The sequence below is a fragment of the Gobio gobio genome, assembly GCF_949357685.1.
Source record: "Gobio gobio genome assembly, chromosome: 9".
In the NCBI taxonomy this organism is placed as follows: Eukaryota; Metazoa; Chordata; class Actinopteri; order Cypriniformes; family Gobionidae; genus Gobio; species Gobio gobio.
The window spans coordinates 34,776,283-34,800,416 of record NC_137115.1 but is presented as its reverse complement, the minus strand read 5'-3'; the positions used below and the strand labels follow the sequence as shown (position 1 = coordinate 34,800,416).

The 24,134-nt window shown below is 38.4% G+C and overlaps 3 protein-coding genes across 6 annotated transcripts in view; 1 reads left to right on the top strand and 2 right to left on the bottom strand.

Moving 5' to 3' along the window:
- Positions 1–13: 13 nt before the first annotated feature.
- On the bottom strand, positions 14–3,066 carry LOC307131293 (kelch-like protein 42). Of its 4 annotated transcripts, none has more exons than XM_079824861.1 (5): positions 2,960–3,066; positions 2,575–2,708; positions 1,768–2,493; positions 921–1,221; positions 14–693 (listed from the first exon to the last, which is right to left on the bottom strand). In XM_079824861.1, exons 2-5 carry the CDS (start codon positions 2,602–2,604, stop codon positions 350–352), a joined length of 1,401 nt encoding a protein of 466 aa, XP_079680987.1. In that variant the 5' UTR covers positions 2,605–2,708; positions 2,960–3,066; the 3' UTR covers positions 14–349. The 4 variants fall into 4 exon arrangements, with proteins under 4 accessions (XP_079680987.1, XP_079680985.1, XP_079680984.1 ...); XM_079824859.1 differs by having other exon boundaries at positions 2,575–2,721; positions 2,960–3,063; XM_079824860.1 differs by having other exon boundaries at positions 20–693; positions 2,575–2,670; positions 2,960–3,060.
- A 160-nt stretch (positions 3,067–3,226) lies between these two features.
- chkb (choline kinase beta) lies at positions 3,227–12,884 on the bottom strand. The gene is made up of 11 exons (XM_079824652.1): positions 12,155–12,884; positions 11,818–11,926; positions 11,202–11,315; positions 10,900–11,033; positions 9,285–9,389; positions 8,382–8,440; positions 8,157–8,241; positions 7,947–8,055; positions 5,899–5,993; positions 5,701–5,782; positions 3,227–5,062 (listed from the first exon to the last, which is right to left on the bottom strand). The coding sequence occupies exons 1-11, from the start codon at positions 12,568–12,570 to the stop codon at positions 5,006–5,008; spliced, it is 1,365 nt and encodes a 454-aa protein (XP_079680778.1). The 5' UTR covers positions 12,571–12,884; the 3' UTR covers positions 3,227–5,005.
- Positions 12,885–15,554: 2,670 nt separating this feature from the next.
- Positions 15,555–24,134, top strand: part of mapk8ip2 (mitogen-activated protein kinase 8 interacting protein 2) — a gene marked incomplete at its 5' end in the record, with an annotated part of 43,630 nt that continues 35,050 nt past the window's right edge. The window contains one exon of the mRNA XM_079825482.1: positions 15,555–15,619. Coding sequence (XP_079681608.1) covers positions 15,555–15,619 — 65 coding nt within the window. The remainder of the gene's footprint in view (positions 15,620–24,134) is intronic.

The window sequence follows — 24,134 nt, the reverse complement described above, 5'->3', positions numbered from 1 at the left end:
TATGCTACTATGGTCTGTTACGGCTTGGTTTCTCCAATATAAATCTTTTATTGACTCTCAGGTAAAAATGAACAGTGCTGCAAGATTTGGGGAACCATTCATGTCCACAACATAAACAGTTCAGGATGAGTTGCATACAAAAATAAAAATAAAAAGATTACAATTTCCAAAAAACTTTAATCCAAAATATGCGCTAAAGTAATGGTCAAGTCTTAGCAAGCAGCACTAATTGTGTACTGCGCAAATTGTAATTATGACAAAGAAAGATTACAGGTAACAGGTTTTCTCAAGTTGATACATTTTGGGAATTTGAGAAAGATTGTAGCAATTTTAACAAGAAAACACAAGGTCAGAAGTAGAGGTGGAAAATGCTCTCATAGCAGGTAGAGACAGGGAGTGAAGGAAGAGGACTGAGAGACAGGGAATCCAGATTCAGTTTAACTACAGAACTGTCCTGCGTCCCTGACATGTAGACCTCATTATGAAGAATGGTGCCCTGGCCGATTAAAGTGGTCTTCTCCATTGCTCTGACACGACCCCACTTTTGAGAGTCCACGCAGAAAGATGTCACAATGGTTTTAGAATTGTTCCCACCAATAACAACCAACTGACTTTTGGTAGCCCCCAGGAAGTGCAAGATGGGGAGCTCTGCATTGGAGCGGGTTAGAGTGGGGAGTAGTTCACACCAGCAATCTGAGAGGAAGAGAGAAAATGACAGATTAAAATTGGCATGAAATGGAAATTCACTATTTACTTTCTAAATGCATCTCATTGATCTCGTGAATGATTTACCCATGCATGACATTTTAACCAAGGAACTCAAGGCAACAGCTCATGAATGAACACTGAATGTGGTCTAAACTTACAACCGTTTCTATCTCAGATCTTTAATCTCTAGGCTACACCACACCAAGTTGTACCTTGTCTAGAATCGTAGCGCAGAACCAGTTTTTCTCCGGTTCTCTGGATATTCCCCAGTACATAGAGGCAGTGTCCCAGGCTGGTTGTAAGTGGGGAATCATGGGAAAGGGACAGGCTGAACTGGAAGTCTGTCAGAGGGAGGGAGGAAACGAATGCCCAGGTGTCCGTCCATGGATCATACCTCTCCACAGCGGTGTAGACACTAGTGCTGGAGTCTGGAGTCACAAGAGAATCCAGATACCAGCCACCCACAGCAAAGATTCTCCCTTCACACACTGCTGCACTGAAGTGACGCCTGTGCTGAGAGGGATCATGGATGATCACATTTGAAATCTGACCTTTATTCTTGCATATCTGATATTCATCAGCAGTGAAACATGGGTTTTGGGGATGAGATCTAAAGTTCCAGACAGAAATCTGCCCATGCTTGGCTTTACTATCTTTAGATCCTAAAATTGGAACATGGTAAACTGGTTTGTTGCTGGTCAAAGGTGGTCTGCTTGACTAAGCTTGACTAAGATGGCCTCGCAGCTCAGTTAGGAATTCAGCTGGTCAACTACTTAAACCACCTTGAAACCTTAAGAGTAGATGAGTGTACTATCAAGATATTGACGTTTATCCTACACTCTCAGGAAAAAAGGTACAAAAGATGTCCCTGGGACGGTACCCTTTAAAAATTTTCTAATATGTACCATTTAGGTACTACAATTTTGAGGTACTAATAGGCACTCTTTTGGTACAAAGGTGTACCTTTTGAAAGGGTACCACCCCAGTGACAGCTTTTGTACCTTTTTTTCTGAGAGTGTATGATAGCTACTCAAGAATCATTTGTTCTAAAGTTCATACCTTAATCAGAGGAGCTGTCGATACCCATTGATTGGTAAAAGGGTTGTACCGGAAAGAAGCCATCTTGAATTCATAACCCTTCTTTACACGGTGTCTATAACCCCCTATGAGATACAGGTAATTATAGAGAACCGCTGTGGTGAAGCACCACTTATCTGCACAAAAAGGCAAATCTGTGGTAGAACTCCATTTCCCATCATCCCCTTCTTCCTCCAGCCTGAAGAGTCTTCGAACAGCCTCTGTTTCCAGGTCATTCCTTGAGGTCAAGTTCTCTTTTCTCAAGCAGCATAAGTGTGGACTTCCCTTTGACCTTAATGTGAGAAGCTCCATTTTATGGTGTGGTTCCAAGCCCTTGCTCAGGTGTGGGCGCTCCAGTAGATACTTGCTCAGGTAGGTTAGCACAGTCTCTTGGAGCTCCACACTGCAAAGTTCCTCAGCCAGCTGTAGATAGCCCAAGCAAGTAAACTCCGTCAGGGCCTGAGAGAGGGCAACCAGTAGACGATCTGTGAACGCGGAGGCCAACAGGTATGTGCTCACCCGTAGGTGTTCCCCAAGGAGATCTTCAGGAACAAAAAAACGCTGTAGGAAGCAGAATTCTAGAAGGCTGTGGAAGACTGGAGAGGGAACATGTTCAAGGTGCACCAGCCGTTCAGATGTCTCTCTCATGGAGGAGTGGGACAGAGCCTTGAAATATTCGCTGCAGTCTGCAAGCTTCTCCAGATCCACCTAGAAGTGCCAATAAGCATAACATCATGCATTTGTGGTCCAATTTTGTTACACAGTCTGTGGTTTGTGTTTGCTACTCACATGGAAAGTATGCGTGCTGGTTTGCACCATCACCACTGGTCCGTTGCTCTTGTGCCGATAGGTTCTGTAGTCTAGATCTGTTCTCCAGACATCTGACTGTAGGTTATCAGACTTCTCTTCAACAACATCAGAATCTGCTTGTCCAAACTGAACCCAGTTTAAACTACTTTTGAAGCACAGACACCTCTGTATCTGTTCTAAATGTTTTTTTAGCCATGTGCAAAAATACATTAAGGCCACAACTATAATCTGCCTTAGATTAGCCATGTTCTCATTTATGAATACACAGATAGTTGTAGGATTTACAAGTTTTGTATACCTCTTTAGTTAAAATATTGCATTTGGAACTATTTTAGTCTAGGATTCTAAAGAAAGTCTGACTTACAATCCCAGCCAAGGCCATGTCATTCCATGGTGGATGGAGGATAAATCCAGCCTTTTTTTTGGTAGAACATGCATGGCTGTTTTCAAGGCTCAATATGGCGCCTGTGTGCCAGAGTGATCGCAGTAGAGCTATTTTAAGGAATCGCTGGAACAGGAAACACAATCTGGTGGGCCACTCTGTTCAGTCTATTGAATTACACAACACTTGAACCGTGTTGGGAACTGATGATGCTTGATTACAATATAATTTATAAACATAGTGTCTCTTAATTTTTGAACTGGTACATTGCTCAGATTTTTATTGAGAAATATTTAGAAGTGTTTTGAATAGTGCATTATCTTACATACAATATATTGTTAAAATATGACATATTATGGCAGACATTAACAAATCCAAAACGTCTCTACAATTCATGTCACCAGTACTTTTTAATTTTATTCATAACCCTTATGTTAACAGCTCAGATTTTTAACCTTTGAGATACCACTATCAATTTTGAATACGACATTCACACCAATTTCTGCAAGTTTTTTTTTAATGCAGTGCAAAGGAACAAACAAAAATAGAGAGACAAGTCAATGTAACTTGGATTAGCCAAAGCAATATAGAAGTTAACATTTGTTCTAACAGTGCTATTGCTTCTCAACTCAATATTACAAGTCACATATTCAATATCAACAATGATATAAGGAGCATGTGAAAGTGGCCTAACCCAATACTGTCATGGTCCCTCGATGTTTCTTTTGCCCCTCAACTTGCTACTACACATTGTGAAAATAATACAGATAAAGTTGTTTATGGACATGGTCAAATACAAGAGCATCAGTTGGTCCATTCAAACACTCCCGATATGATTCTCACAAAGTTATTTTTAAGATGATGATGATCCCTCCAATTCACTGTATAATTTTACTATTCTGCAATTCTATTGTTCTTCTGCTACCACTTTTCAATTGAAGACTCAAACAGAGATACATTTACCATTTGGTTGAACTGAACAAAGTATACTTGCCTTGGACAAGTAAAAAAAAAATATATATATAAATAAGCATAAAACAATTAAAACATCGGCAGTTCCAAGAAATGTGTGTTTAGAGATGGGAAAAAGACATCTCAGTTTGGTACTTACACTTCTGTTTTCAAGTGCAATGCCTTAATGTGCAGTTCAGACCATATTTAAACCAATGTACACATGTATACAAGATGGTTGTATAGCTATAGCTACATATCAATATGACAAAGCAGAGATTTAACAATTTAAAAAAATTATAATTACAAGTAAAACACAAAAAAAGCATAGCTCAAAACAATTATTTCCAATTAGCTGAAATTGATATGAAATGCAGCCATTCAAAATCATGACAAAGAAACAGTAGTTTATATGACATTCTGAAACTAATTATCATGGGCTCATGAGTTTAAAAAAAGATGTGCAATGTATTTCACAGTATATAAATATAAGGATGCAGCATGATTTCGTCATCTTTTTAAATTCTGGGGGAGGAAAAAAAAACTACTCGGTTTCTTAAGACGACAGGACAAACAACCTGCAGTATATGAAACTAGGACACAAAAATGAGACTAGGACACAGAGACATCATTTGGACCCTGTGGTTTACACAGTACTGATGATGGACGGACTGATTCTTAATAGAATTAATAGATAATGTTGACCACATGCATGTAAGATAAAAAGTAAGTGCATTAAATATTCAAACATTATTATAAATAAACGGACAAAATTAATTTTACAGTTGTCCTTGTATAATGAAGTGGCACAAACAGTGAATGAATTATATCTAGGTTTCAATCAAACAATGTTTTTCCTCAAGTTGCAGATTACTGTAACTTCTAATTTTTGGAAAGGACAAAAACAAAATTAATTTAAAGCAGGATATCTTTGGACTTTTTCATGATATACTAAAAATAATGTTCCCCAGGATGAACCGTTCTTTAACCGTCTTAATCGTTTTGTCCTGTGCCCTTTCTTGAATGCTTTAAAAAAAAAAAAATCAATACCCAAACAATAGGTGATGCAAACTCTGTTTAGGAAAAGAGCTTCTTCTGTTTGAAGTACGCGTCAAACCTGTGCTGTGCATAATCCTTAGGGAAAAACAGAAACAAAAAGAGATGAGAAATGAGGTGACATGGCCTATTGTTTCACATGACTTCAGGTCAGTGATGAACAGAGGGGATTTGTTCTGTATACACAGCTATGTTTACTGTACACATAACTATGATGCTGTTTGATTGAGCTCTCAGAATCTAGGATTACTCATCCATTTATGGTACATGAACTACAATCTTTAAATGAATGTATGTGAATATTTTTAGGTGCTGTACTGCAATTAATGTTCTAAATCATACAAGGATTAGAAAAATGGGTAACACTTTACAATAAGGTTTCATTTATTAACATTAGTTAATGTATTAACTAACATGAACTAACCATGAGCAATACATTTGTTACTGTATTTGTTCATCTTTGTTAACATTGGTTAATACAAATACAGCTGTTCATTGTCTGTTCATGTTAGTTCACAGTGCATTAACTAATGTTAATCATTTTAATAATGTATTAGTAAAGGTTGAAATTAACATTAACAAAGTTTAATAAATGCTGTAGAGCTGCAGTGTCATTATTAAGTCATGTTAACTAATGAAACCTTATTGTAAAGTGTAACAGGAAAATGTTTATGAGGTTTATAATCTGTGTGTTGTGATACAATTGTTATGTTTACCATGTATCCAAACTCGATTTTGGAGATCTTGGCTTGAATAATGGACCACAAACCCCAGAGGAAATGAGACGCAAGGGCAAACCTGTTTGCGCCCGTGTGATTTTGAGAAATTGAAAGACAAACAGAAAGAAAGGTTACTAGGTGGAGGTGAAAATTCATCAATGTCAATAAAAGCTTGATAGTAAATACGTTTCATACCGGTTTGCCTCAATGATCATGTCCTCTTCTATCCTGGCTTGGTCTGCCGGTGCAATTCTCCCCCTTTCTGATAGATAGTGTCTGATAAAATGTAACTGAAAAACAAACACTCTAAAAATCATATCTACAACAATATATATTTTGTTAAAAGTATTACAGATATTTAAAAAGGACTGACATTGTCCACGGTTTTACTAATTTCGAATGAATATGCGTAAGATTAAATTATTGAGCAATTAAATATTATGCTGTTAAATATTAATATTGTGAGAGTCAGGCTTCTGATTCATTGTGATAACCTTTGACACACTTTTTTATGTCACATCAGTTCCAAATCTTCCCACTAGATGGCAGTCACAAAATGATATCCACATTGTGTCCAACACAAATGATTTCTTACAACTAAATGACAAAGCTTGACAAATATTAGGCAACAAACTAATGTCAATTATATAATTTATGATGATGCTGTACTGTATGTGCAAAAAAGTGAAAAACAAACAAAAAACAACTATAAATCTGGCATATAATTATTCTAAGGTTTCAGGTTATGTTACCATAAATTATTCTTTAAAGGGTTAGTTCACCCAAAACTGAAAATGCTGTCATGAATTACTTACCCTCATGTTGTTCGACACCCGTAAGACCTCCGTTCATCTTCGGAACACAAATGAAGATATTTTAGTTGAAATCCGATGGCTCAGAAAGGCCTCCATTGGCACAAGGTACTTTACACTCTCAAGACCCATAAAAGGTACTAAGATGTCGTTACAAAGTCCATCTCACTACAGTGGTTCTACAATCACTTTATAAAGCGACGAGAATAGTTTTTTGTGCGCAAAAAAACCCTAAATAACGACTTACATAGTGATGACCGATTTCAAAACAATGCATCATGAAGCTTCGAAGCGTTATGAATCAGTGAGTCGATTCAGCAGTTTGGATCGCCAAAGTCACGTGATTCCAGCAGTTTGGCGGTTTGACATGCGATCCGAATCATGAATCGACTCGCTGATTCATAACGCTTTGAAGCTTCACGATGCCGTGTTTTGAAATCGGTCATCACTATATAAGTCGTTATTTAGGGTTTTTTTTTTTCGCACAAAAACTATCCTCGTCGCTTTATAAAGTTATTGTAGACCCACTGTAGTGAGAGGGACGACGTCTAAGTACCTTTTATGGGTCTTGAGAGTGTACAGTTCATTGTGCCAGTGGAGGCCTTTCTGAGCCCTCGGATTTTAACTAAAATATCTTTATTTGTGTTCCGAAGATGAACGGAGGTATGACGGGTGTCGAACGACATGAGGGTAAGTAATAAATGACAGAATTTTCATTTTTGGGTGAACTAACCCTTTAATATATTGGATAACATTAACAACTTTTTTTACACAATTAAAAGGCACAATATGTAAGATGTTTGGATTAAAATGTTGACATAACATAAACAATGTTATATATTTTATTGTTTTCTTGATTTACCGCGAGTGCCATGTTTTACCATGCCTAATATCAATCTAGCTGTGCAGTGTGCAACAAGAGTCTCATAGTAGCCGCAGAACGAACACACAGAGTAGCATTATAACATAACTTTCAACACACTCAAATGTATCTAATATGATAAAACAGCGCTGCGTTTCCCCACATACGCATGAGCGGAAGAAGCGGAAGCGGTCGTCTGCGGCATAATAAAAGCTCCACGAAATCAAGGCGCCATCAAGCTACGCCTGTTTTGAATAAGCAACCTCTAGATGTGAAAAATGTAATTAATGATTAACATGAAAGATTATTCATGTTTCTTCATCTTTTCCTTTATCTAATCAAAATGCTTGATACAAAGCATGTGTACTGCTGTAACTAGTAATCATTTTATTATGTTCTCAATTTGACTTTTATTATTTGTAAAGATGCTTTGTATTAATAATTAATGATTGTACGCAACATTTTATTAATCAGTCTACAAGTCAACCTTTTTTGCTAGTCTAATCTTTTGTAATATTAAGACAAATAATGATAGGCTGTAATGTGTGGGTGGGCAGGCTGTGACTCACCTGCTGTTGTCTGTCAGGGTAATTCTCCACCTGTGCCTTGTAGAAGGGCCACTGGTCATACGTGTAGTCATATATCCATTCACAGAAATGATTCCCAAAATCAAAGCCTCTGCACTCAGAGCAGACCAAAATCAGTTCTTTAGATCTGCATTTATCATAAACTATAAAATAGTATGCACACATATGCTATAGGCTATATAGTAGATTTACCTGTAGTTATAGCTGCTGTATTCAAAATCAATAAGCATTAGTTTGTCAGATGAATTCTCCCGCCCATCCAACATGAGGATATTACCTGAACAACAAAGTATGATTTTATAGGTGAAGGGGCAGATGTGTTACATAATGCAACAGTGACCGATACACCCGTATCAGATTACCAGATTAGACAGGACGCTAGTATGTGGGTATGAATGCAAATGTGCAATCTTTTACCTTCCTGTACATCATTATGGCAGAACACAACGGGAGAGGGAGTAGCTGCCAGCAGTGACCTGACAGAGAGAGAGAGACGGCACATTATTAAATGTTACTTTTTCATATTGCTCTTATAAACCTGCTTTTAAAATTATTATTTTCATTGTTTAAAAGCCCATTGAACAAAAGGTGCAGCAATGGGCAGGAACACACACACACACACACACACACACACACACACACACACACACACACACACACACACACACACACACACACACACACACACACACACACACACACACACACACACACACACACACACACACACACACACACACACACACACACACACACACACACACACACACACACACACACACACACACACAGTAGGTAGGTAAAGTAGGTAAGCATTCCATTCAGAGAAAAGTTACACTATCACGTGTCTGTGTGTACGTGTGTGTGTGAGATTGACAAAGCAAGCTGAGTATGCACAGAATGCAGCTTCCTGTAAGCGTGCCTGCTCAGTGTTGCCAGGAATTGGGTTAAGGGTTGCATACAACGGTCCTGTTCAAAAGTTTGGGGTCAGTAAGATTTAAAAAAAAAATCCTTGAAAGAAATTAATACTTTTGTTCAGCAAGGATGCATTTAATTGATAAAAAGTGATAGTTAAGATATAATTATACAAAAAATGATTAGAAAGTTATTTTGACTAATGCTCCTTTGAACTTTCTATTCATTAAAAATCCAGAATTTATTAAGGTTTCCACAAATATATGTTTTCAACATTGATAATAATAAGAAAATCAAACTTTTAGAACGGAAAACATGTAGATACTTCATGCATTCAATTACCTTGGCCGTTTACCATTACAAAATGCTTTTCATTCAACCTCCTTGCTCTTTTTATTTACTTACCTCAGACTCTCCAGTTCTGCAGGTAGATCATACTTCATCAGCTTGTTAAATTTCTTAATGTGAGCTTCACGCACAAATTTTATTGTTTTAACTTGTTCCATGTACCTGTTCAGAAAGACAAAAACAAAGTAATTTAACTCTGATGCCAATTTAAACATACAGTACACAGCAAACATAATAAACCCCCATCTGCTTAATTTAAATATAATTTGTAAAACATTATGTTTTTTGTTTAATTTGCACCTTTCCTTTAGTGTGTAATATAGATATCTGTGCAACTATCTGCAATGTTACAAACAAAGTCCACGCCAAAGGAAGTTAATCCCTCAAACAGAAAACACTTGCCTTGTCTGTAGTCCTACTATTATTTCCATACTGTGGCCATATCACTATGTAAACATTGCATATGCGCGCCTGCTTTAGCTCGCCCTCAAACAAAGGTAGTTATAAGGCCATAAAAAGTGTATCACTTTGTCAAGAAAAAGCTCTTTTTCACTATGAGGGCAAAACATCATTACATAGACTTCCAAAGGCATAGGAATTTAAGAATCAGAGGTTAAAATATATTTTTGACACTATTTTTCAGCAGTACAACCACAAACTTTTGTTGTCCTCTCACCATTTTTCTAACAACCCATGCAGTTTGATGCAGGTCAGTGTGTTATATGGACATTCAGTGTTTACCGTGATGTAGAGAAATGACATGAAATTATTTTATAATATCCCATCTGAAATGTTGCAGGTATAAAATAAAGAATTACCCGTAACATTTACAATAACGTTTCATTAGTTAATGTATAACTAACATAAACAAATAATGAACAAAACATTTGTTACAGTATTTATTAATCTTTAATGTTAAAATTAACATTAATTTAGATGAATAAATGCTGTTAATAAATGATTGTTCATTCTTAATTCATTTTGACTAAGGTGTTAACCTTATTGTAAAGTGTTACGGAATTACCACAGTGAAACGCCCTGCTTGCAAAGGTGATTTGGGTCGATCAGCTTCTTCTTGACTGTCATTATCGAACTTGGGCTCAAACATATACGGCAAAACTGATGCCATAGTTAGCATAGTTACAGTAGTATGTACAGTGCCTCACGAAGCATTGGGGACTCAGCGGTTAGGGTAAGGGGTGTTACATTTCCGACTCACGCTCTAAGCAGTAGACCAATCATAACAGACTGTGGCCAGCTGACCAATCAGAGTGGACTACTCTTTGTGGAAGGCTTTAAACGTAAAAAGATAAACAATTTCTTCCACTTGCTCCATTCCATTTTCTGGGGCACTTTCTCTTATTCTTCAGGTAAAAAAAAAGTAATTAAAGTGTGCAATTTCAGTGATACAATTTCCAAAAAATGTCTGTTTAAAACAGCTTTCCCTAATCAGCCAAATAGATAGTTCAGCTAAAACTCACATCATCCAGTGCTGCTAATGTATGTCTTAATATTAGCCAAGGTTTTGATACTATATGAATATTAATCACACACATAATAAAAAACACACATCATCTTTAAGCTTAATTTGTGGTATAGGATCAAATTAGTGTGTGTGTGTTGCTATAACCGTAGGTCTGTATTTAACTTGAAGACAGTGTGAGACTTTTACTTGTCAATGGTTCCAAACAGCCATTTGGGTTCCTTGTTGAACGGCATCTCCATGCCGTGGAATCGTGCCATCTTACTGGCTATTTCAGCCGAGATCTCTGGGAACCCCAACTGCGCCGTACACAATCGATCACTCTATGGAAGAGAAGCAAATCTGACTTATCACTCTTAGAATGCAGAAATATGTGGAATGTAAAATGTTTGATCTCTCCATTGCATTACTGTATCATTTAAGTATTGCTGTGTTTAAATATTAATTTTAAAAGGTGCATATAGGATCTGGGATTTTGGTGTAAGACTCACAGGCAAGTACTGCTCTAGACGACCTTCTGGGAAAATGCCATAGAGACGTGGGCCCAACTCTCTCTCTGCTAAAATGGCAAACATCACACTTTCCAAAACAAGAGAATCCACTCCCTGTGTGTGCATATGAACAAATGATCAGATATCCATTAGTTATATAACAGTGAATCGACAACATTGGGCAATAAACATCTTGCCCAAGATATAGACTCCTATCAGTCTGCTTTTATAACAACATTTTTGGTCTACTTAAAGGGATAGTTCACCCAAAAACGTAAATTCTGTCATTAATTACTCACCTTCATGTTGTTCCAAACCCATAAGAAACTTTCAAGGCCCAGAAAGGTCGTAAAGACATTGTTAAAATCGTCCTTGTGACTACAGTGGTTCAAACTTAATTTTATGATGCGACGAGAATACTTTTTAATTAATTAAATTGCTGTCTATAGAGGGGTCAGAGAGCTCTCGGATTTCATCAAAAATATCTTCATTTGTGTCCTGAAGATGAACGGAGGTCTTACGGGTTTGGAACGACATGGGGGAGGGGGGGGATAATTTATGACAGAATTTTAATTTTTGGTTGAACTAACCCTTTAATGTGATCAGGGTATCCCACCTGCAGAATGGCCCCGTAGATCCGTAGCAGAACTCTTCGAGGTTCGGCCCCGGCAGGCTGAACATCTTCTGGTAAACTGCACATGTACAGCAGGTTACTGAGTCCTCCACTGCAGGCACAAACAAAAGCAGTATTGCTTTATTCATATACACAGTTTACATAAGGTCGATATTTAATAGGGAAAAAAATTTGGATAACTGCTTTGCTGATTTCATGGATTACAATATATATAATACATAAATATTACACATTTAGGTACAGGTAAAAATTTAATTACTTTGCTTAGGACATATGATTATTTAGAAGTTTATATGAACTTTTATAAAGCGTTTATTACCTTACTATTTTGATCTGAAAGTCATGTTCTGATATGGTCTTATATGACCCAGACAGAAAGTCTCGGCACCAGGTGAACGCTCTCCTTCTGGTATCCGGGTCCACATCGACGTTACGACCGTCCTGGTGGGACTCCGCTTCAGAGTCATCATCCCCGTTAGCACCGCGGGGACTGGCAGTTCTCGGAGTTCTGGCATGTCTCTCTTCGGCTACCATCAGTGAGTCTCCGCCAGCAGGTCTATCCGAATCCGCGTCATCCTTTACGCATATGCCTACATTTGCAGCACCATCACTCATGCACTGCACTTTTTGGCCCGCATGCATGATCTTACGTGCTAGAAACCCAATGCTTCTTAAAGAGAGTGAGAGAACCGAACCGCTGTAACTAAAAACACCGACCCGCCCCAGAAGCAGCATTCACGGAGTTTGAATAAACGCAAATGCACCACTATCACGAGCGCACAATGAAACATATAAACGCTCGCGATATCAGAACTGCGTTCACGGCGAGAGAAACGGCCGTTGGATTAAAATATCAGAAAATTCACTGGCTATTTGTTCAACATTACCTTTCCTTAAATGTTACATTAACTGTACAGACGTAAAACAAATTGTAAATGCTGCTAATTAAACATATTCGCACTACAACTTCCACTACTTCCTTGAGAAGTAACCGCTAGCGTTGTCATTGCAGATTCATTGACTTTAGAAGATTGACATTTTGTTTAACCAATCAGATTTGGATACCGCGGTAACCAACCCATTTCTAGTACCGCCCCCTTAAAGTCAGAGCGCTGATAGTCAGTTCTAAAAACTACAAGTAGAGTAGTGGGAACTGGGAAGTGTAGTTAAGTTAACAGTTCAACAGGCTGTACTATGTCGATAAATAAAATGTTACAGTGAAATCTATTAATTAGTTAATTAAAGGAACTTGACTATATACGCTCATGTATAATAGGCTATGTGAGTTCAGTAGGCTATTGTAGCCTAAGAAGTGTTTTTTTTTTAGTAGACTACAAAATTATTTATTTATTTATTTTACATTGGGGTCTATGTTGCATCGCATGCTGTTTAGTTCATGTTTATAGCATTACTTTAGTTTAATAGCCTATGTGTTCGTGTTATAGTGTTTATGTGGGTTACGCTCTGTTATTGTTGACAACATTACGGGGAATTGTTTTTTTGGAACTTCACGTGGACTTCCATTGTACCACCTACATTATTCTCAGTATATTGTACTATACAGCAAAACAAATGTCTTTATCATTAACATTGTTACACCTTTTACAGCTGAAATTATCTGAATCTCTCACGATCTCTGTCTTTCTCCACAAACACACACACACACACACACACACACACACACACACACACACACACACACACACACACACACACACACACACACACACACACACACACACACACACACACACACACACACACACACACACACACAGGCACGCACGCACACATAGCCTACGTCGTTGGGTTTTCATATTTTATGGGGAATTTACATAGACGTAATGGCTTTAATGTACAAACTGTATATTATATCCCCTAACTCCAAACCTGTCCATCACAGAAAACTTTCTGCATTTTTACATTTTCAAAAAATATAATTTAGTATAATTTATAAGCTGTTTTCCTCATGGGGACCAAGAAAATGTCCCCACAAGGACAAGGATTTCGGATATTAGCCTACCATCTTTCAGGGGACATTTGGACTTCACAGAGTTTATACCTTGACCACACATAGCCTATGAGAGAGAGAGAAACACATTCACAATGACCTTAAAATTACCTTGTCAGCAAATAACTACACAGGAAACCCCACGACCTAACAGAACCTTCATTACAGCACAACATGTCCCCTGCATTACCCATTTGCACCACTGTGGCCTCTCTTACTGGCAGTAGCGCTTTCAGCACCAATCAATGAACAGCTCCTCTGCGGCAGAACGAGGGTTAATGATCCAGTTGAATGATCTATGCTTTATTTTAAATTTTTTTTAAAGTTCCCAGAGATGTCTTTCATTTGTACTATCTGTGCATACTTTTGCCATTTCTGCCATTTATTTTTCACTTAAATATTATTTACAACTTAATTTACAACATTGGTGATCTGAAATAATGGTATAGGGTATCGTATTTTGACGTAGCTATATGGTTGGACCTACCAGCTTACTGTGATACCGAGTGAGTAGGCTACTTTATAAAGAACAGGCCTTATATGCCCATAAAAGCATAACATTGTCAAGCTATAGCCTATGCCCACACGAAGCATCGTGCTGCAAAATCTGAGGTAGGCTAGCTTTCGAACGGGATACGGAGGCCGATTATTGAGCAGTTAAACTACTAACTGTTTTAAAAGAGACACAAACCCTTCATCCTCTAGATGGCGCTCGGCGGCTCAGAACCTCAAGACGTTTTGGAGATAGGCTACTTGCAGCCTACAATAAATAGTTTGAATCTATTCATTTAAATGATTATTTTCTGACATAAAAATGCATGTAGCCTACACCTAGCAAGTTTTTGTAAATAATTACAAAGAAAACGTAATCGCATCGTTCCATCGTTCCTTTTGTCATCACTTTGACGTCCTAAAACAAGTGTTTTGGATTGACCTTGACTTCTTGTAAAAAGGAATTTATCCCAAAACTTCTGTATTAGCCAGTAATAATATTAATAATGACATTAATAATAATAATAATAAATAAAAAGTGACTCTTTGAAAAGAGACCCTTTACATATGAAGTTAACTATTAGCCTAATACATTTTAAGATATTTATAATTAGGCTATATTTAAGTATATTTATAAATGGGCTATTAAAATTATTTCAACTAACTGTTTGTTTTAATTGTTGCTCTAAACCATCTCTAAACACACACAAAAAGTAACGTTCGCATTTTCGTCTCTTCTATCTTAAAGTTAATAACACATTCGACTGACCAATCACAGACAGCTTCTGGAACTCTAAGCCACACCCACTTATGATTCCCGTTTCGTGTTCATTGGCATTCTATCAGCTCGTTCTATTTCTATGAGATCCATGCACGCGCCTCAGCCTCCCTCCCTCCCTCCCTCATCAGCATCATCAGATGCGCGCAGATCACGCTAAACAGCGCACTGGTTTATCAGCAGGTGTGTGACTGAAACAGAAGACAATCGATATCAATACATCGCCACCTATGTTTGTTCTTTATATCTGACTCTCAGTTCTTTGGATCACCAATTGGACCGTTTTGATGGTTTGATTCCCATCGGGTGTCAGCAGTAAGTGTGGCCGAAGAGGAGAGAGAATAAAACGAGATCATATTTAATATCCGCTTCTCCAGTGTCTGTGGATGGGCTGCGGACATCTGCATCTGCAGTCTCTGTTTTTGAGTCACTAAGAAGATGGCGGACAGGGCAGAGATGTTTTCTCTCTCCACCTTCCACTCCCTCTCTCCTCCGGGATGCAGGTAAGACGCGCAGTATTTCTCTCTCAAGTAGCCTATGCGCGGGGTTTCCTCTTCTTTTGGCATTTATATTTATAGAAGCTGGTCATATGTGACCATCAGCGCTGTTTATGTATCTGTAATGTCCTCAAAATAGTCCAAAGATCAGCATCAGCATCCGCAAGCAACATCCTTGTGTTGTCAATGAAGATTAACACTAACGCCCCTGTTGTTGTGTTTTTTCAATTATTTGTTTAATTTAAATTTTTTCCACGGATACAGTGTGTATGTAAAATAATGCACGTATGAGCATTAAATTGAGCAAAGGACAGACAATTGATTTTTTTTCTCCCCCTGGCATGTCATTGCCTGACGCATCCTCTCTCAGATAGGCTAGTTGGCAATGCTGGAAAGGCCCACGCCCTGTTGTGATGCTCATAACTGCATTTTAATGTTTGATGACACATTACAGTGTTCCCACAATTGTGTAATTATATAGTGCTGGGTAATACTAATGAACAGTACATAATTGTGTTGTGAACCTGCTTGTGATTGCACATTGTTATTGTTGGTATTATACTTTAATAATTATTGGAACATCTATGTACGGTGTTACCTCATTCTTCTGTCATTTTGTACAATCATTTACTCTCATTCACGAGTAATGGATTGGTTTATTTACAGAGGGTAGATGTTTATTAAAAGTTGTGATGTGTAGTACATATTGCATTAACTTGGCTGAATGTACATGTGAATGTAAGAAGTATTAGTCATTTAAACGGATGAATGGAGCCACATCACATTCTGAAAACAACGTATTCTCAGTTCTGTGGCAATATAAAAATTACAGTTGCTTCTATAAGGAGCTATTTCTACCTGGCCTGACCCTTAAAGTGACTTCCATTGGTGTAACACAATGGCCAGGCCAATTCAGTCATATTAAATAATATATTTAACTTGAATAAAAGCAGTTAAATTAGATGTTACCGCATTAAGTGCATTTTTAGGTTATTTTATAAAACATTTATAATACTGTAAATAAGTAAATTGCATTCAGCTACTGCTGGTGCATTTTTTTCCTGCCCCTTATTTGCTTTCTTCAAAACATAATCATTTTAAATTATTAAAATCATTTGAATTCACTTTTGTTGGCTTGTTGGATTTTTTATTTAAAAAAAAAATAGGTGGTCTTCTTTTGATTAAACTGCTAAATGTAAATATTTCATTGAGGTGACAGTACATCAAGTATATGGTTTAGATTTAACCACTTAAAAGGATGTCAACTTGGCTACAACCATCCAGTGAGTGACAGTTCATTTTCATTTTCTCCATGGCAGTTATGACCTGCTGGTCTTCCTCTCACTCATCTAGTGTATTAATGTAAGGGTATGTGGTGGTATCACATATTCCTGAAATGAAGGTGATGTTTGCTCAACAAATACACAAAGACAGACAGAGAGACTGATCCTTCCACCATTATACTATAAACAAAATGTACCTCCTGCAGTAAATCCTGTCAGTATATGTGAGCAGAAATAAAACATCCAAAAAGTCCTTCAGCATCCACCAGAAGAAATCAAAAGGGTCTAATGGGTCACATCACATTCTGATAATCTCAAGTCAAGCATCAATCTAAAGCCATGCGCTGGAACAGGGCAGGTGATATCAACTGCATGTGCTGGAAATGTTTACAGCATGAGAGGCGGGCACACTAACAAGGACGCTAAAGACCGCAGACACTAGCGTTAGTCTCTAATGTGCCTCTTGAGGCCCGGAGAGTGAGGTTAACCTGCATAGCTCTTTACAAGCTGACCTCCGTTACACTCACCCCCCTGAACCTTACTCCCAACGGGGTCACGGCACCACCATAACCCCTCTAGCTAGGTTTACTCGCACCGCTCCGAGCAGGGTTCGAACAGGCATTTCCGGCATGAGAGGCGGGTGTGCTAATTGGTAATGCTAGTCGCTAATGCATCTTTTTAGGCTAGGGGAGTGAGGTTTACAGCTCTTTACAAGCTGGCCTTTGTTATAAAAACACGACATTCTTAACCAAACAAAACGACTGTAAAACATGATGGTTTTGTTGTCAGCTCAAATTGGATGTGCCTCTCTGTCTTTACATTTAATGTACTTTTTTCTCTCTCTCTCATTGTCTACTTTACAATGGATTTGTGGGCTTGTATCCTCTCCTTGTCCTCCAATAAACCTGTCATATCTTGGAGTAGAAATAATGGGCTGCAGTTTGTGTTCTCTAATGCCTTGGGGGGATATTTTAATGAAGAGGAAAACACAGTCTCTCCCTCCTTAGATTAAAGTAGATTTACTGGCATGATTTTTTTTAAAAAAAAGCTTTACTTTGCACACTCTGTCTCTATTTCTCAATTTTAAGTGTCAGGTGTAATGTGCATGATGCATGATGTGCACAAATACTTTGTATAGCTAAAGCATTTGAAGTATAGATGTGTACAAAAAAAGTACAAAACAAACAGTGTAAAAAGTAATACAATTGCATAAAATATACTGTAGAAAGAAAGCGGATATATGCTGATTTTTTTTTCGCTTGATCTTGTCCTTAAAATTACTTTTGTTGTTAGTGTTGCAACATGTATGTTCTGTTTTAGTCTGCTCTTTTCTCTGTTTGCTCTATTCCTGTTTGCCTATTCATATTAATTATCTTGGATACTCATTCGTGGTCTAGTTTGTTGCTATGGTTATATTATTAGATTATGTTCACCTGTTCATATACTTCCCTTTGTTTGTTCCTTGTATTTAATGCTGCCTTCACATGCTATCTGAATTATTGTAAATGCAAGTTTCCTAGGTAAAAAATGCACTTGAATGCCCTTTGAAATTGGGTTTTGATACCCAAATTCCCAAGATGGGCGTGCCATAAACTTTAAACATGGTGGCGGGGAGAACTACTGCTGTGAAAGGTATGATTTATTAGTTTTTTCCACCAAAACAGCTAGATCATCTTGTCTTGTCATTAATGTAGTGCATATTTACATATACGAGTAATCATTTGAAACATATTGTATGTTTTATACACAGCGAAAATAGCCTGCTACACTACACTACATTTTGGTTTTAATAAGATTACCTGGTGTCCACCTTGATTCCTGTTCATTCCGACAACAAAGCACTTGAATGCAACAAGCTCGTAATCACGACTTCTGAAGTGGGAATAATGAAATTTCCGATAGCATGTGAAGGCAGCATAAGCCCTGAGTTTCCCTAGTTCATTTGTCCCTTATTGTTGATGTATGCATGTTTGTTTTGTTTATTATTAAAGATTAATTGGATTTTCCATTCCTTTGTCATGCACATTCCTCTCCAACACCAACGTGTTTCAGAATAATGAACCCTCTTAGAGAGTAAAAAAATAGAGCTGGATTTACCTGCAGGTAAGCAGGAAGAGCTGTGCCTCGAGGACTACATCCGTGGATTTCTCCATCTGGCGAGCCAAACAATCGATTTCCTGATCGCTTTTTTTGTGCGCCTTCGTGTATACCAGCTTAAACGAGTGCACAAAGGCTCGCCTGCCTGGTGTCGGTCCTCTGGGAACTTTTGGCGAGTTTGCGGAGTGGGTGCAGGTGAACTGCGGGTCCCCATACACCATCTGGCCAGCAGAGGAGAACGTCACCAGCCCCACTTCCAGATCCAGAGTCCAGCCAACAATCACCCTGCTGCTTTGGAGCGTATTTCAGAACTCGCGTGAGCCACAATGCACGAGCCAGATCTTGAAAGGTGGACTGAGCCAACCATCGCCCCGGAGCCCGAGCCTCGCAAAACGTCTAACCAGGTGCGTGAGCTGGCTACATCATCTGTGGGGTTGCTTGTAGAGTTTGAGGGCATGGAGGGAAGCCCCGCCCCTGTGGATGTGTTGTGCCTGGCCTCTGGGAACCATTTTGATTTGGTTGAGGATAATTTCCGTGTCCATGCTGGTCCCATCCAGCATGAAGACTCCTGTGCCCAAGCCGGTCCCGTCTAGCACAAAGTCTCCTGTGCCCCCATTGGTCCTACCCAGCATGAAATCTCCTGTGAACACGCAGGTCCCGTCCAGCACAAAGTCTTCTGTGTCTCCTGAGTTCCCGCCCAGGCTCCCTCTCCCACCTCCTCTTCCAAACTCACCTAGTTCACTAGTACACTTCAGTCCCCTCAACGAATCCTCTTACACCACTTCATTGTGTGGATTCGCCTTGAGTGCTCAGTTTGCCAGCATTGCCCAGGCAAGTGGATCCCCCGGCTCCAGATCCAGCCATTGATCCCGTCACTCGACCTTGGTCCATCGACTTGTCGGCTGCGCCTTGGCTCCTCCCTCCCTTGGCTCAACTAGATACCATCGTCCTTTTTGCTCCACCATGCTCCCCCGTCCCTATGGCTCTGCCTTGGTCAGACGTCGCCCTTCCTGGGCCACGGACTTACAAGCAGTCCACGCTGCTCCGTCTCTTCACCCCTTCTGCTCTTTATTGCTCCACCTTCCCTCCAGCTCCGTCTGGCTTCACCTTCCCTACGGCTCCACCTCGGTCCTCAGTCCCACCGACCTTGCCTCAGTCCTCAGGCACCCTGGCTGCACCTCGAATGCTCGTCGCTGTGGCTCGGCCTCCAGGACCATCAGTGTCACCCGGTCCCATCTGCACTCTGTCTGCATCCAGGGCTTCACTACTATTGGCTTCGTCTCCATCAGTCATCTCACGGTTGTCGTCAGCCAAGACTCCATCAAAGCTCCTCCCTCCGTTGATTCTGCCGTGGGCTTTTATCCTCTCTGGATCATGGCCTGGCTGCTTCTGCTCCTGGCTCCTCCCACTGTCATCCCCACCCTGTTTTCTCCCTTTTTTAAAGCAAAATTTACAGAATAATAAAATAAAAAGAGAATAGACTTAAGAATAGAATAAAAAAATTAAAACATTTGTACAACCCCAAATCAGAAAAAGTTGGGACAGTATGGAAAACACAAATAAAAAAAAAGAAGTGATTTCTAAATTTACTTTGACTTGTATTTCATTGCAGACAATATGAACACAACATATTTCATGTTTTGTCTGGTCAACTTCATGTCATTTGTAAATACCAGCAACAAGTCCAAAAGCCAGGGTCTGTCATGGTATGGGGTTGTGTTTGCCCTTGGCAAAGGTAACTTGCACTTCTGTGAAGGCACCATTAATGCTGAAAAGTACATAGAGATTTTAGCGCATAATATGCTGCCTTCAAGAAGACATCTTTTCCAGGGACGTCCATGCATATTTCAACAAGACAATGCAAAACCACATTCTGCACACATTACAAAGTCCTGGCTGCGGAGGAAGAGGGTACGGGTACTTGACTGGCCTGCCTGCAGTCCCGACCTGTCTCCAATAGAGAATGTGTGGCGCATTTTGAAGCGCAAAATGCGACAACGAAGACCCCGTACTGTTGCCCACCTTAAGACTTGTTTGCAGGAAGAATGGGACAAAATTACACCTGAAACACTTCATCACTTGGTGTCTTCAGTCCCTAAACGTCTTTTAAGTGTTGTGAAAAGGAATGGCAACATTAAAAAAGTGGTAAATGCTTTACTGTCCCAACTTTTTTTTAAATGTGTTGCAGGTCTGAATAACAGGAAAGGATGCATATTTACAAATGACATGAAGTTGACCAGACAAAACATGAAATATGTTGTGTTCATATTGTCTGCAATGACATACAAGTCAAAGTAAATGTAGAAATCACTTCTTCTTTTTTTTTTTTTGTGTGTGTTTTCCATACTGTCCCAACTTTTTCTGATTTGGGGTTGTAACAATAGTGAACAGGAGAAAGGATTTTCCCATTTCCCAGGGAACATAGTGTAGCTCTGTGTACATATTTGTGTGTGTGTGTGTGTGTGTGGTTCAGGACAGGTAAACCCTACTTTATGGGGACAAAAAGTCCCCACAAAGGTGGCAATATCTAAAATCCTTGTCCCCATTTTTTGGTCTCCATGAGGAAAACAGCTTATATTGATGTTTTTTTGAAAATGTAAAAAATCTGCAACTTTTCTGTGATGGGTAGGTTTTAGGGATAGCTTTAAGCTTTTTCAGATAGACACAGCATATCGACTGAAAGAGACACATAACACATGCAGTAAAGAATACACCAATAAAAGCAACCTCTAAGCTGTTTATGTAAGTCTACAGCTGCTCACTTTGGATAACAGAAATACTATGAAAATGTTTGTGTATGTGCATGTCGTAGCAGCTTCTGAAAATACATTTTCTGTGTTTTGCTGTCAACATCTTCTCGTTTTCAATTAGAATATAACTGTTGGTTGCGAGAGAAGTCTGATCTAGGTAAAAACAAAAGGCAGTAATATTGTCACTGTTATTATTGCAGTTCTTAGAACTTGTGTAAATGACATGTACACATTACCATGGGGTCGGTACATAAAAAAAAAAGTCTCTTATCCTCACCAAGGCTGCATTTGTTTGATCAAAAATACAAACTGTACGTTTGTGAAATATCATTACAATTTAAAATAACAGTTTTCTATATGAATATATTTTAAAATGTAATTTATTCCTGTGATGTAAAGCTGAATTTTCAGCATCATTACTCCAGTCTTCAGTTTGACATGATCCTTCAGAAATCGTCCTAATATGTTGATTTGCTGCTCAAAAACAGCTCTTATTATTATCAATATTGAAAACAGTGATGCTGCTTAATATTTTGTGGAAACGGATACATTTTTATCAAGATTCTTTGATGAATAAGAATTTGAAATATAATTAGAATGCTGACAAAAGGTATGGTCACATTATACTGTATTCCCACATCATATACAATTATATTTGAGAATATTATGTGACCTATAGTACCCGTGATCTAATCAGCTTGTCTAATCAGAATATTAATTGTGGTGAAAGGTTCACCTTAACTAAATTTCAATTGTGCTGTGAGTCACAAGATGTAATTTCATTACAGGAGGAGAAGAGAAGTGTGTTGGCAGAGATTTCTGGTCCTTTGTCACATGATGCCAATATAATTAGTTTGTGAACTAGTACGTGAAGCATGTTAACAAACATATAACAAGTCTTTGAATGGTGTATGACTTAGATTTAAATTGACACTCTGTGTGGTACTGGCCAGACTGACAATAAGTAAACAAGTTGAATTAGAGAAACACTGTGTATATGTATATATATATATGTATATGTATATGTATATGTATATGTATATGTATATATATACATTATATGTATATTACAATATTTTATAGAAAAATGCAATCAGAATCAGGTATTCTATAGATTCATGTTCTAAATATAAACATAAAACATAAAGACACGTATTAGCGGTTTTATCATTTGTCTTATTCCAACAATAATCTATTATGACCCGTCTAACCTTTACGTCTTGCACATTTCTCTCTCCCTCTTTCTCCTCATATACTGTTCTGCCTTTTCCTCTTCTACTTCTTTCCTCATAATTAATGCAGATACATTCAGTCAAGTGCTGGGTTTCCTGAGGTTTTGCTTCATTAGTGTCCCTTATTTCTCAGTTCATTCTCTTTGTCTTAGAGGTGAGAAAATGAAGGTTTGAAGGAAAGTCTATATTAGTCTGTACTAGTCTATTATGTTATTGTGGATTATTATTATAATTAATTTATATTGAGAATCACTAATGTAGTTTCTGATTATTATTATTATTTTATTTACATGAGAAGCTACCCACATCTGACTTTTTTAAACCCTTTATTGCATTTTGAATGTATTGCATTTTCAGTGCATGCAACAATCCAGAAGTTACCATTGTTTGAAAACAAACCAGCTAGTGAATATATGCATGATTCAGCACATTAAGTCCATCTCTGATGGGACGTGTTGTCATGGTGACAGCTGCAGAGGTGACCTCACCCTACTTAACCTGCCTTGTGCCTCAGTGGTGTTCTGTTAATGGTGTGACATCACCACTTGCACAGCGCAGCTACTATGGCAACAGCCAATGATTGGCAGCTTATGTGCATCCCCAGGGGATGAAACATGCCCCACCTTTCGTAATTAGGATAAATGGGTTTGGAGGGGCCAACTGTTGGTTGCCTGGAAGACTAGAGAGTAAAATTGGGGCTTTGGAAGACAGTCGATCATGGGGAGCATGATTAAGAATCTTAATAAATAATTTCTTCATTTACAAGATTGATAAGGCTGTCTTTGGAGAGGTCCGTTGTTCATTGGGAAAACAGGTACTTCATCTTTGATTAATTATGTGAAGAACATCCCATCTCCGGCCCTCCGGGAACATTTAAAATCTTTTTGTCTATGTGATTTACAGTTAATGACTTTGTCTATTCACTCGCACCTTCTTAATTGATTTAACAATAAATAATTCCTTATCATCACAGAACACATGCTTTGCAAGATTACTAGATGTAGTGCTTGCACGTGCAAAGTTTGCCGCCACAATGCTGAGATGTTGTGGGTGGTTTCCAGGGCGTTGCTATGTTGTTGCTAATGTGTAATACTGTTTCTAGGTGTTAGATTTAGAAGCTTTATTGTCATTGTAGTACAACGAAATTATAATGCCCATC

What these genes read in the sequence shown, in the direction of transcription:
- LOC307131293 (XM_079824858.1), bottom strand. Translation starts at nt 2,841, where the DNA reads ATGGCTAATCTAAGGCAGATTATAGTTGTGGCCTTAATGTATTTTTGC. An exon ending in CCAGCACGCATACTTTCCAT is followed by an intron (nt 2,494 to 2,574) that starts GTGAGTAGCAAA and finishes TGGCACTTCTAG; the next exon opens with GTGGATCTGGAGAAGCTTGC. An exon ending in GCGCTACGATTCTAGACAAG is followed by an intron (nt 694 to 920) that starts GTACAACTTGGT and finishes TCTTCCTCTCAG; the next exon opens with ATTGCTGGTGTGAACTACTC.
- chkb (XM_079824652.1), bottom strand. Translation starts at nt 12,570, where the DNA reads ATGCTGCTTCTGGGGCGGGTCGGTGTTTTTAGTTACAGCGGTTCGGTT. An exon ending in CCATAATGATGTACAGGAAG is followed by an intron (nt 8,242 to 8,381) that starts GTAAAAGATTGC and finishes TTTGTTGTTCAG; the next exon opens with GTAATATCCTCATGTTGGAT. An exon ending in TACAGCAGCTATAACTACAG is followed by an intron (nt 8,056 to 8,156) that starts GTAAATCTACTA and finishes CTCTGAGTGCAG; the next exon opens with AGGCTTTGATTTTGGGAATC.